The sequence below is a fragment of the Leuciscus leuciscus genome (assembly GCF_965113295.1).
Source record: "Leuciscus leuciscus genome assembly, chromosome: 11".
Lineage (NCBI taxonomy): Eukaryota > Metazoa > Chordata > Actinopteri > Cypriniformes > Leuciscidae > Leuciscus > Leuciscus leuciscus.
In genome coordinates, this window is record NC_138735.1 from 22,500,954 (window position 1) to 22,514,809 (window position 13,856).

The window sequence follows — 13,856 nt, forward strand, 5'->3', positions numbered from 1 at the left end:
CTGTGTAGTAGCACACACACACACACACACACACACACACACACACACACACACACACACACACACACACACACACACACACACACACACACACACACACACACACACAGACAGACAAACAAAGAAACGTGTGAAAATAGCCCTCACACTTACAGCGGATCACCTTTTCAATTTCACAGGGTGTGGATCCCTGGGGCCCCTTTATCTCTTTTTACCTCTTTCTTTTGTCAAGTTTTGCAATAAGCTTAGCATTGTTAGTTGTGTAATAAGTTTACACTATTAAGTTTATTTTTATTGATTGATTCTCTTTTACATTGCTAATTTCTTTCTGGGTTTTTTATTTGTTTGCAGTATGGTTTTATGTAATTGTTCTAGTTAGCTTTCATTTATTTTTATTTCAGTTTTAATTTGAGTAATTGTACAGGTTTTCATTATAATTTTTTTATTTTGAATTTCGCTTAATAACAGTTAATAAGAACAATAGCTTTAGTTAACAATAACAAAATTGCCTGGAAACAATGAATCTTGAATATTTAACATTACACTTCTTTTCAAAATTTCTTGGTTTAAATATAATAAATTAATAACAAGTATGTAGGAAGTGGAATGTATCATCAACACGAAGTGTGCGTATTGAATAATGCCTTCCTTTTTATGACTTCCTCCTGATGGAGTTAAGCTTTTCAGCAGACCACGTTTCCATGGTTACGGTACGGATCACGCCTGAGAAAATGCAGAAACATAAAGAGTAGTGATGCAGCTCTATTGTCTCATACCTACCTGTCTGTTCTCGCTTTTTTATAGCTTTCTTTTGAAAAATAAATGGTTGAGTTAATTTTGCATATAACCACTTTTTTTAAATATACCACGCTATGAGAATATACTGTGGATGTTTCTCTTATCTTGATGCATTTTGTAAGCAGTGGTTGCATTACATGAGAATGGTATTGTGATGGAGACAAACTGACCTGCACAAAACAGTATTAGGTTACTTTGGTGAGGAGGCACGCCCTTCCAGAATGGTGTCCTCTTCTGTAATCTCTGCTCATGATCTGTGTCTGTGGGACTGATTGGATCCCACCCACAGCCAACTAGGATTTAAGTTTGGGAATGCCACAGCATCTGCGTGACTGCCAGTGGGGCTAGACTGAAGGAATTGGTGTCATGTGAAATGCAACACTCTTTGTGTAATATTTGTCTCAAAGAAGGGAAAACTCCCTTACCCTTGTGCCTTTTTTGCACATACACTCACACAGTCATACTGCTGCTCATATGGCTCTTGTTTCTGTAGTAATGAACCCTTTACTTGTGGGAATGACAGAGTAGCAATTTTCACAGCTCTCTATGCTAAAGAAGTCCTCTGAGAATCTGAGCACTTTCAATTTGTAGAGGTAATGTCACACTGTGAGTCATTCCCAATTATGTCTGTGGATTCCTTTGGTTATACTGTAACTCTATTAACCCTCATATAAAAGTTTCACATGGCATTGTCTTTCATGCACCTTTTTTTTTCCAACCAGTTAACAATATCTACAAGTGGCCACTAGATGGCAGCATGCTGCAAAACTGAAAATAGAGCAGAACAATTGATTCGATTTACTGTTTAATAAGGAATAAGACAAACAAATGATGCGTCATCGTTCACTTTTCATTTCAACCTCTTTTTATTTTTATTCTTCTGAAATTCATAGAAACATAAAAAAACAACAATCATCTCCAGAGGCATATCAGTCAGGTAGAATGCATGTACTCTAGGCTAAATTTGTGTGTGTATTTATGTGTGTGCAAGCCAGTGTGGGTGTACAGTAAATACTTTCCCCCCTCATTCTTCCCACTGGCTTTGACATCTTCAAAGGGCCTTGTGCCAATACTGCTTCAGAGCAATCATATTTGGGCTGAGTAAAATAATGGAGGTGTTGTACAAACAAAATGAAAGGATGTATGCCTGAGTGGATCTGTAAAGCAGAGGTATGTGAAGGACTGTGCATTGAATGTTCATATCCAGCAATTCTGACAGAGGAGGCAAATAAGAGATCGTAATGATCATGAACTTTTAAACTTCATTTATAAAATGAAGATCATTTTAAGTCCATGGTATTTCTCTTAAAGGGTACACGCTTTCAAGTACATTCAAGTACATATACATAACTGGACCATTGTACTCACATAAAACCACACTGCTGATCCTACAAAATGAAGGCTGATAGATAGATAGATAGATAGATAGATAGATAGATAGATAGATAGATAGATAGATAGATGGAAAATGATTACACTGCACACATTTTTTTCTTAATTTTGTTATTGGGTCTTAATTTTCTTAACCAAAATTGCACTACATAATTAAGATAAAACTACTATTGGTCAAAGAAATAAACTGAATGCAAGGTTTATTCTCTGAAAACGAGCCTTATTATTTTATGCAGTTTTGATAAACAAAAGTACTGATAAAAAAAAAAAAAAAGATTCAGTATAGGGCCTGTCAACAAAAGTGCTGAACAAACAGAATGTATTTGATGCATTTCAGTGCTTTTCAGAGACCAGTAAGTTTTATTTACAGTGCAGTTCTGAGATCAGTCAGAGTTGAGTGCTCCACTGAGATCAACAGCATGCTGAGATCAGTGAAAGCTGCAGTTGGGTTGCTGGTCTGAGATCACTCGGAGATCTTAGAACACTTTAATTAAATTGTTGAGAGAATCATTCAGAGCACTATACTTGGATTAGTCTGAGAGAGTATTGAATACTGGCTACTGCACTGAGATCAGTAAAATCCGCTGTGAGAGGCTCTAGAACTGAAAATATATAGGGGCAGATTAAATTAGCCATATGTGTATGTCTCATCCAAATGCTTGTGGGCTGTGCAGCGATTCAGAAGTACTACTTAGGAAGAGAATGGAGTAGGTGAGGACCGGTGGTCAAGTAGGTAGGGAATGGCCAAACTTTTTTTTTTACAGCCGCCACATTAAGTTTGAGTGCAAATGTGTCCAATCATGTACATGTCTAACTGTTTTTTTCCCTTTTCTTGTCCTTTATATGATTATCTGGTGCATGCTATTCAGCAACATTTCACAAGCTGCAACATAACCTTTCTATTCTGCCACAGACATAATAAATGTCATTGTCATAGCCAACGTCGGTGCTTGAGAAAGAGAGACTCGAAAAAATAAAAAACGATATGCCCCCCAGCTGCACTAAAGCTAAAGGGGATGCTGTTTTACCTCATGATTGATTTGACATCAGTTGCTTTTGGGACCAAGGGGAATTTGAAAAGTAAGTGGATTTGATTGGCCAGATGCTCCTTTCCTATGCTCTCTTTATGCCCCAGGTCTCTCTATATCTCTTTTTTTGAAGCCTCTCATACACAGAGGGCAAAGTAGGGTGAAAATGAAGGGACTCATGCATATTGATGAAGAGCGTTGTCTGTGACAAGGTGATTTTCAGCATTTTTAGAGGCAAACAAAATAAGCAAGGAGCAGCAGGGATAAATCCTTCATAGATTATACTCCCACTGCAGTGCAACTTAATTGGTAACCATTGCCCTTATTGAACTTAGGGGGTAGGGAATTATACAGACACTATGCAACTAAACTGTGCCCAGAGTTACCATGGAAGCAATGCACTGCATACCAACCTGTCAGCAGAGTCTTGCTTCTGTGTATCTCTCCGGCACATCCCCCTTCAGTCCTTCCCTTTTTCCCCACCCATTTTTCTTATCTCTTATAGATTCCTTTATACAAGATCAGCCTTAAATGCCTCTGAGACATTGGTTATGGTGGGGGAGGGGACTTTCACCATGGTCAGACGGTGAAAATATTACGAACCTTCTGATATTTTCAAATGCTTTGAATAACACTATATCCCGAAAATATGGTCTCACCAAAGGGGCACATTAAAGTCATGGCTATCAGCAGATATGAATATGGCTGCTTGGTCTTTAGCTTAGTGCCCTTGAAAGTCTTGTTATGGTTCTTGGGGCATCAGAAATATTCTAAGTCTCTATCTATGCTTTGTCAAAGCAATAGCTTGTTACTGTTTCCGCTCTACTGCTGCTGTAATGTTGCAGACCAGAGGAGCCCCCCTCTGTGATTATCTGCAACTGTGCAGCAGTGTGGTTCATCTGGCCTTCCTCGCTCTCATTGAGCTGCAGCAAACCTGCTTAGGGCTTTTACCATGAAAACGATACACATATTGTAGCACTAACGGCTTAACCTCAAACTCATCTACTGTTTTAACCATCAAACAAAAGCCATACTTGTTTATGCTAAAGTACACCCATAAAGTACTTAAAAGCCACCTCTGGCTTAATTAAGTATGGGAACTGGAAGCCCAGCTGCACAAAGGCTAACTCTCATATCTCAGGTCTCCCTCTGTCACCCCCTTGGGGTGTTTTTTTTTTCTTCTCTCTTGTACATCATCCAGCCTGCCTCTCTTTTTCGGGCATGTGGTCAGACAGTGGTAATCTGATCAACCACACGTGTGCTGTCCCCCATCTCTACGCACTCAATTTCTTCACTGTTCTCCGCAGCATCCTTTCTCTCATGTCGATTTTTCTTGGAGGGAGGAAGGAAGGTGAGCAGGACGGGGACAATGGCCAAACAGTGGAAGGCGGTGATGATGGCGGTGAGAAAGAGGCACCTGAAGAGTGTGCGGGTAAGGTTTGATGGCACAGCCGCAAGAGGGAGCAGAGCTGCCCCATAACACAAGTAGCTCTGAAGGGCAGGAACTCCATGTCGCTCCAGAGCCAGTTTCACCCAGCGTGTACGAGTGGATTCCCGGCCTAGAGCAAATGCAGATACTAGTGGAGCGCTGGAGTCCACAGCATAGTTCACCCCGTAGATCAGACACAGCACTGAGACGCAATCCAACTCTACCCGCCACAGAGTCATGAAACCCACCAGCCCGAACTCAACAGATGCTACCGTCACAGTCAACCAGGCGTTCACCAGTGGGTCAGCTGCCAAGAAGGTGGAAAAGAAAAGCAGAAAGAGAGCAGCGATGCAAGAGTTCTTCAGCGGTGCTCCAACCGATGAGGCATAGCGGTCCAAATACACAAAGGATGGATTGAAGATGATGAACTTCACCCTGGAGGTCAGCGACAACTTCCTTAGTGTGTCCAGAAGGATTGACATCTCTTCTCGTTTGTTTTCTGTTGTCTTGGCCACGAGAAACATACGCGAGGCCACCACATCAAATTCCCCATCCGCACGTTTGGCAAAGATGATATCGTCCGAGAAATGCACATAGCAGGGTTGGCTTAGAAAGCCAGACCGCAGGTGCTCTGTGAAGTTGCTGCGTGACAGGCTAGTGGTAATGTTCAGCCCGTGAAGGTAGTTTAGGTAACTCTCGAACCAGGAAATGCGTTCAAAACCTTTGGTGTACTCTAGTAGATCCTCTTGCACGCTGGTGTTCCAGTACTCAATGGACTCATAGATGTAGAAGCCAATCACGGGGCTATAACTGCTGAAATACCGCTGTTGGGCACGGGTGTATGCTATAGTGCTTGTTTCTGTGGCAACCACATTACTAAGATCGGACCCTTCACTGACCTGAAGGTAGCCCATGAGGGCGAAGGAAACATAGACCAAGTAGAAAAGAACCACAAATGGTTTGACATAGGTGTTGGTGATCCAGTCACAGTAGTACCGTTTCATAAAGGCTAGCAGCAGGTGACTCTCGTAAGCACGCAGGGGTCCTGCATCTGTGGCCTCCTCATTGTAATGTGTGTACATGAGGAAGCGGTACCATGCTGGCTTCTGCTGCAGCAACTCAGGCTTCGGTACGCGCCTGCAGAATAGACTGTGACGGTAGTTGTTTTCCAGGTAGCCGGCAAACACCAGGTTGGAGCCATAGAAGGTGAGGATGTAGAGGTAGTTGAAGATAACTGAGATACAGGCGTTCTGACAGAAGAGACGCACGGCCTCAATGTTTGTGAACGGACTTGCCCCAATGCCGAAGGTTACCACGTGCAAGGCCGTGCTAGCTGTGAAGGGCAGCATACAGTCTGAGAATACAGCAGCAACCCGCTCCTTCACATGCTGGTCCTCGCGTGTCCGTCGCCAAGACGACAGCATCTCAAATGTGCCAAACAAGCCATGACCTGGAAGAGATGAAGAGAGAAAATATGTCTTTCAGCGATTTATAAACCTTTATATATAAAACGTGAAGTGGAATGGTCTAAGCGACGCTTGGAATGATTTTAGCAGGCAGCTCTTTCAAGTGACATAAATGGCTGCTGGGAAAAGAGGAGACGTAAATAATTGAACAAAACGGTGACAAGACAGTCACTCTGCAGCTGCATCGCAACAATGGATATCTAAGAAAAAAACAGATGCTCTCTTTCTTCTGTTCTGGCACTGCTGTCAAAAAGTGTTTAGCATACATGTGTAGCATTTGCACATTCATCAATGAAATCAAATTCAATTCAATCTAATATATAGGCTTTTCAGCCAAAGGAAAAACACCATTTCTAATTTATTGCTCATCATCATCACCACTAGTGAAATTTAAAGGAAAATCCATCAAAATAAAGAAAGGATCCAGTCTTGAAAGCAGAGGGAAGGAAGCCTCTTGGCCATCACCACCTTTATTTACAGAGCATGATCTAACTATAGCCCACTCTGTCCTCCTCCATCTTCACAGCTAATGAATTTGTAGCTAAATAAATCTCAGTCACACTCCCACATGATAGCCACATGCCATGCAAAATTGATCTGATGTAAGGAGAAAGCCTTACGGATGTGAGGAAGGCTGACAGCCCCTGTAGCCTTGGGACTTCATAGAAGCACAGAAGCCCAAGACATTAGACAAACTGGGTCAGCCTACTTTTAGAAATTGACATAAAGGAACCCAGGGTCCTACGATTGAACATAAAGTCTGTATCATGATTTATTTATTTCCTACAACATTTATTTCCACGTTTAACTCAAGCATTCACATTTTTTTATACGTTTTTTGCTTCCGTGTTTTTAGCTTTCTACATCACTCGCTCGTGCAGGCAGAGTGAGCAGATGGCTCTCACCTACAGTTTTGCCACGGCATCAGTGACTCATCATTCATGACGGAGGTTCCCTCAGTCAGATATTACCAGTACTGCCTCTCTCACAAAGACCTGGGATGTGTGCCTGGCACAAAATCTAGCAGTCACCAGACAGTGCTGACTTGAGGTCGTGGCCTTTACGATTGGACTCTAGTGTACTGATTTCCGGCAGAGCTAAAGATCTCAACTTAAATTAATACGTACGTGTAGATGGTTGCTAAACTACACAATCAAGATCTGTCAGTAAGAGTAAACAAAGTGAAAGAGAGAATGAATTCCTATTCTCATGCTGGTTTTTCCTGTTTTCTAACACTTTTGCCTTCGATCTCTCTCTCTCTCTCTTTTAGTCGGTTTCCTCCATACTAAAAGAACCAACAATTTCATTTCCACTCATCTCAAAAGAAAATAAAAAATACCAATGTGACACACAGACTGATTCTCAATATGCAAGTCCTTTATCTCCTGAACATCTTCGCTCATCTCCCCCTTTTCCTCTTAATAAACATGACAATCTTAGCAATTATGGCCTATGATATCTCCTCCTTCCATCTTTCCATTATCATCAGAGGACTGTCAGATGATTCCAGTTGACAGCTAATATCCTTGTAATGGAATTTGTTTTAAATAAAAGGCCGGTGGCTTACAGAGATAAGGGCTATTGTTTTGTCAGACATCCGTTACGATGTAATTATTACATATATCCCTGCTTTTCTTTGAACCTTATTCAATCCAGTAAGAGCAGCCTGGAATGACATTTATATGCAGCGACACTGGGCGGCTCTAGCAAGTTCTGTTTTTACACTAAGAAAGTGCTCTGCAGGAGAACTCTGCAAGGAGACGCTGTCACTCCCAGGCTGCAATTGGAAACCAGCGGGGCGAATTCTGAGATTGCTGACGTGGATTGGCACAATTGCCAAGGTTAGGATTGAACTGTTTGAGTGTTATAAGAAGGACACAGATGTCAGTCGTCTTGAGATAGAAATGCATTATTAATTTTTTGGAGTGGGTGGCACAGGGTCAATCCAAACGCATAGTCTCATCTCAGCCTTCGTCTATTTTTCCAAGCCTTCGTTTTTCTTTTCCATTTTTTTCTTTTCATTTCTCTGTCTTTTGCCCCAGCCTGTTATTTTCTCAACAGAAGCCTCCTCCCACATGTGGCACTAATTGCTGTGTAAGAGATGGCCAACAAGAGCAAGCGAGATGGATGTGATCTGTCAGGATGCATGTATGCGTGTTGGTAATTATCGCAAGATATCTGCTTGTGTGAATCTGTTCCACAAGCACACAGTTGATTCACCCAGAATGGCTCATGGACAGAAGACAAAATAAGGGGTTGGAATTCCTCTAAAGGTTGTCTGTTGGGCTCTATTAGGAATTCCTTTGATGTGGAGCGTTTCATTTTTAATGATACACCTCGACAAAAGAGCAGTGCAGAGCTTTGCGGTCAGTCAGAAGGTGTACTCGTTTAACCTGACAGTCACAGTAAGTAAATGGAAGATCAAAAGAACGGAGCGAACATGCAAACCGCAAAGACGACTAGCAACTAAAGAGAAAAGAGCACACATCACTGGGATGATTAATATACCATTAAAAAATATTGGAGGATGCTTTAAATTGATGAACATTAAAGACTTTTACACTGTTACAAAATCTATTTCAAATACACGCTTCTCTTTTGAACATTCTATTTATCAAGGAATCCTGTAAAAAAAAAAAAAAAAAAAAGTTTCCTCCGAAATATTAAACAGCATACCTGTGTTCAATATTAGTAATAAGAAGAAACTTTTCTTAAGCACCAAATCAGCAAATTAGGATGTTTTCTGACGGATAATGTGACACTGAATACTGGAGTGATGGCTACAGAAAATTCAGCTTTGCAATCACAGGAATAAATTACATTTTAAATATATTAAAATAGAAAACAGTTATTTTAAATTGTAATCCAATTTCACAGTATTGCTGTTTTAATGTATTCCTGATCAAATAAATGCAGCCTTGGTGAGCGTAAGAGACTTATTTTAAAGCTTTAAAAATTTGCATAACAGGGAGAAATAATATAATCTCACCTAACATGACAAAAGGGATTCCCAGGTATGTTGAATTGTATTTCCCTCCTGTGAGGTTGAAGATGCCCGCAGAGGTGAGTGTAGCAAGGCTGACGGTCACCAGAGCCAGAAGGCCCAGCCAGGGCTTCGTACGCACACAGTCTCGCATTGAGCAGCACAGCATGGCCAGAGTGAGACACGCGGCCAGGCTAAAGAGCAGCGGGCGCTCTGATACACGACTGGTCCTTTGGAAGTCCCTCTGAAGAGAAGAAGAGGTAAAGGGGTTTAGACTAAGCTCCGGATGAGCCTCTCCAAAGTTCTCCAGCTCCCTGCAGAACAGCAGCTCCCAGCTGGCCGCCACCACTTCGTTCAGTGGGCTGGCCGCTTGCAGGTAGTACGTGAGTTGAAGGGCTCGAGCAGAACGCACCCCGTCTCTCCCTCCACCTGCCAGGACTCCGCCCAGTTGGTGCCCAATGTAGGCCTCCCGCCCATCTTTGAGTTTGGTGATGGGATAACGCAGAGGGGCTACTGAATGGTTGGATGCACGTGCCGATCTCATCTCTTCCAGAACCCGCAGGATGTCGTCCACGATGCAGCTCTTGCTATCATCCAGCAGGCAGAGGTGGGCAAAAGTGTAGTTGAATCCCAGCATAGGAACCTGGATCTGAGTGATTGTGTTGTGTAGCTTGAGGTGGAAAAAGAGAAGGATAAAATGTTTTACTAATACAGACAGGTAATAGATAAAAGTTTTTTTTTTAATGTTTTTGTAAGAAGTCTACTATGCTCAACAAGGCAGAATTTATTTGATCAAATGTTAAATGTAATTCATTACTGTGATGACAAAGCTGAATTTTACGCCAGTCTTCAGTGTCACATAGTCCCTCAAAATCTTTATAATATGCTGATTTGGTGCTCAAGAAACATGTATTATTATCAACGTTGAAAACAGTTGTGCTGCTTAATATTTTTATGGAAACCGTGATGCATTTTTGATGAATAGAAAGTTCAAAAGAACAACATTTATTTGAAATTATTTGTTTTGTAACAAGGTTAAAGTCTTTACTGTCATTGATCAAATGAATGTGTCCTTGCTGAATAAAAGTATTATTTTCTTCTTTTTTTTTTTTTACAAAAAGTTTTGAATGGCAGTGTATGTTCATGCACACATTAGGAATAAATTAAAAATAAAACCTTTAATACTCAAGAGTAAACTTTAAGTATTTGATTATGTCACATTTCATCGCATTCAGTTGCTACTATCTTGTTGCCAGGCAACAAAAAAGCATGTTGCTGCAGGAAGAGTGTGCCAACAAGAAAAACAGAACATAAAAGAAAAACTTTTTAGACTTTCTTCAACAGGAATCCATGTGAGAAGCGGATTTATTGTCCTCTGAGGTCAGGGTATCTGCGTTGTTAATGTCAGACTGATTAGACTGTGTCAGACTCAGATCACCGGGGGAGGCTACCTCCTTCAATCCTCCGGCCTCCTCGAGCAGCAAAGAAATGTCAGACACACACCGATCAGGCCTCTAATTGCTCAAGCTTGATAATTAACCCTCAGTTGGAGACTAAAGCATGACATTGCATGCCCACAGTCTTTATGCATATCAACAGAAAAAAAAAAAAAAAAAAACTATATATTGCACAGAATATAATCACCTCAAATCCTTTGAACCATGATTTTTCCCTCTTTCAGAATCAGATCAGATCTTGACATACACAACTGACACTCTTTTAAATCGTGGATCAGCAGAGGAGAGCTCACCAACTGTGGTCTATGATACAGTGAACAAGGTAATACTGAGACCTGTTGTGTTGTGTGTGTGCAGGGAGAATATAAAGAAGGTTTTATTTCTGGAAAATGCAATGCTGTGTGCATTTTAAAACGTTCTAAAGATGTGGTTGCTGCTCACGGCTCAGGCTTAGTTCAATTAGCTTAAATTGAAATTAATGTTTTGAGTTAGAAAGGATGAGCCTAAATGCACAAGAAGTGATTACTTTGCATTAAATAATAAAGACTCTATGCTAGCAAAATGTCACTTTATATAAAGCCACAATTTCAAAATTTCACAAAAAGAGGTCAAGTGCTCACTTGGTTTTTTCCTGAAGTTAAGATCTCTTGCCAGTACAGTATAAGCATAAGTTGCTAGCATCATATTTCATGTTGGGGACTGAATTTGGGATCTGAATTGGGAAGCTGTGTTACAGGAAGAAAAAGTAGGCCACAAAATAAAACTCTGACTGACACATTGCATTAAATATTTCTAATATTATATATATATATATCTGCTGGAGAGCTGTGGGAAGACATTTTTTATTTGAAATCCAGTTAATATGATAGCACCCGTTCCACAGAAGAGTTAAAATTACAGATTTGTTCAATTTTGAAATGCAGACTTTTGTCAGTTATTCTCCCACTGATTCCTGAAAAAAGGGACACATCAAAATAAGTCAAGCAATTTTCAGCTTTTTTATAAGATATACAAGATTTTGTTTTCTAAGTAATTTTTATATAATTTAAGTTAAAATGACTTAAACATCCAAGTTGATTGTAGCCTACTTAAAAAATTAAGACAGAATTATAATTCCTTTTTTTAAGTGTATCCACTTGATTTCCTTTACATATTTTACCTCTGAAATATGAGAAAGACTAACAAGCTTCAAAGAAAAATGTTGTTGGAGGTGCCAAAAAGTAGCCAAATCAACAAAATGTTGATTCATGGAGTTTTGACAAAACTGTAGCCGTTCAAACGTGTGAAACAAAGCAAATTTGTTGCTCACCTTCAGGACTGTGTTGACGTGGTGAGGGTCCAACACGCTCCCCCTGCGCGAAGTCACGATGACCCGGCCATATCTCCCGGGTGTTTGCAAGTCCGAGTACAGCGTGTGTTTGGACCGGTTCACGGGGAACAAACTATCCACCAAGTTCCCCTCGATCTTCGCCAGGCTGTGTTTGGGGGCTAACAGGTACTCCACGTTTTCCTCTATGCGGTATCTGCTGAAGCTCGCGCCCAGCAGGATAGAGATCAGCACGGGCGCGGAGGCGAAAAACACCGGGTGATTGGCGACAAAGTGGCCCAGTTTGTGGAATGATGTCCTAAGCCCTTCGTGCAACACTTGTCGCAACATCCTAGAATGCAGCAACAGCGCAAGGGCGATGAACCAGCATCAGCATCAGAGATCCGGAGCATCAGTGTTCAACCCACGCAGCTGGATCACTGAAATGATGAAGCGTTGCGTTGAATATCATCAGGTCCTGCTGGGTCAGAGACATCTTGTTAGTACTGCTTTGTTATTTACTTCAAAAAGAGAATTCAGAATCAAAATGCATTCGAAACTCCTAGTAGCCTAGAGGCATGTGGCAACATCAGTGTGCGAATTAGCCTAATCAGTGACTTTCAAAGCTGACGACTTTTCTTTCAGTATTCTGTCAGTTCATTTTGGGGCGCAGTCGGCTGAGGTTCGTCTCACGCAACCCAAATGGTCTTTTGCGCCGCCAGTACAGTAGCTCAATTATAGCCTACCTCAAAGACATTTTAAACAAAACGTTAAAACGGTTTGGGATATGTAAAACTACAACGAAACGATACATAATGGAACTATTATGATTTAGCATCCCACAGCGATCGAGTAGTGAAACATATATACATAACGTAAGTTTAAGACCCTTCAATTAATTTGTTTTGACGTCCTTTGGGGTTCAAGCCTTGGGGGTCAACATCCAGTCTCCATCCCCACCCCATAATTCGCACTCATGGGCAGTAGTGGTCACTTTCTAAGGGAGTGACAGGTTATATTCCTAGACAAGTGAAAAAAAGAAAAACCCTTAAACCAGCCTGGCGAGCTGAAAAGTGGCCAAAACCTGGCTGGTTTAATTGTTTTTTTTTTCGACAGGGAAATAAATGTGGTTCTGAATTATTACCAGTCACGTCTTGCAGTTTCATGCCATCTGAGAGACCCAATTTCCATAACTGCGTCGTTGATCCGAGTGCCAGAGGTGATATGCTCAATTCTCGTAGACTAATAGAAACGAATCACTTTTCTCTTTGAATATGTCCACGGCGTCTTGGAAAGGATGAATCCTGTACGGTACCTATAACAGTGAACTGGTCATGCAGCCTACTTACAAACAGTTTCAAATGCGCAAATACAGTTTTGTATATTCCATTATCTATGAGGTGCGTGTCATTGATCCATATTAATCCCGTACCGCGCCCAGCACAACCGCTATCCGCTGTTACCAGTCTGAAAACACGAATCTCCACCACCGACCCGCGGCGCAGAATGCGTGCGAGCTCCGCGCAGATCCAGCTCGGCCACTTGTGTGCATTTCCTTACCGACTTAAGACATTCGTTACTGCGCTGAACACAAGACAGGTCCGCACAAAAAATATTCACGAACGAACGAGATGCGGCACTTAAATGCTCAGTTACGGAGCTGATTCAGAAGTTCCAGTTTCCCGAAGAGCCGACCGGTAAATGCCGCCGGTGCCCCCACCCCCATTACACTTAATCACGGGAAGCCGTTTGTGGAAAGGAAAGCTTTTCTGATTGGTCTGTAAACGTTAGACCATACAACACGCATAGAGATAACGATTATGTGACGGAATTGTATTTTGTGTGACAGCCTGTTATAGAAACGGTTTGCAATTACCCCACTACTATAGGCTACTGATTTACACGTACAATTATTGTCTCAGTACGCACATACTTTAACTGATCATCTGATGAGCGCTTTACACTCTAAAAATAAAGGTTTCTAAAAGAGGCTTTTC

The 13,856-nt window shown here is 41.4% G+C and overlaps 1 protein-coding gene across 3 annotated transcripts; it reads right to left on the bottom strand.

Annotated features, from left to right (window-relative positions):
* Positions 1-1,651: 1,651 nt before the first annotated feature.
* Positions 1,652-13,548, bottom strand: ptchd1 (patched domain containing 1). 3 transcript variants are annotated; one of them, XM_082183335.1, is made up of 5 exons: positions 13,004-13,548; positions 11,863-12,340; positions 9,509-9,766; positions 9,103-9,340; positions 1,652-6,097 (listed from the first exon to the last, which is right to left on the bottom strand). In XM_082183335.1, the coding sequence occupies exons 2-5, from the start codon at positions 12,208-12,210 to the stop codon at positions 4,446-4,448; spliced, it is 2,496 nt and encodes an 831-aa protein (XP_082039461.1). In that variant the 5' UTR covers positions 12,211-12,340; positions 13,004-13,548; the 3' UTR covers positions 1,652-4,445. The 3 variants fall into 3 exon arrangements, with proteins under 3 accessions (XP_082039461.1, XP_082039460.1, XP_082039459.1); XM_082183334.1 differs by having other exon boundaries at positions 9,103-9,766; positions 11,863-12,337; XM_082183333.1 differs by having other exon boundaries at positions 9,103-9,766.
* Between the last annotated feature and the right edge of the window lie 308 nt (positions 13,549-13,856).

Bases quoted from the DNA above. Each gene is read 5' to 3' on its own strand.
- ptchd1 (XM_082183334.1), bottom strand. From the start codon at position 12,210: ATGTTGCGACAAGTGTTGCACGAAGGGCTTAGGACATCATTCCACAAA. The intron at 9,767-11,862 runs GTGAGCAACAAA...TTCCACCTCAAG, and splicing joins ACGTCAACACAGTCCTGAAG to CTACACAACACAATCACTCA. The intron at 6,098-9,102 runs GTGAGATTATAT...CATCTCTTCCAG, and splicing joins AATCCCTTTTGTCATGTTAG to GTCATGGCTTGTTTGGCACA.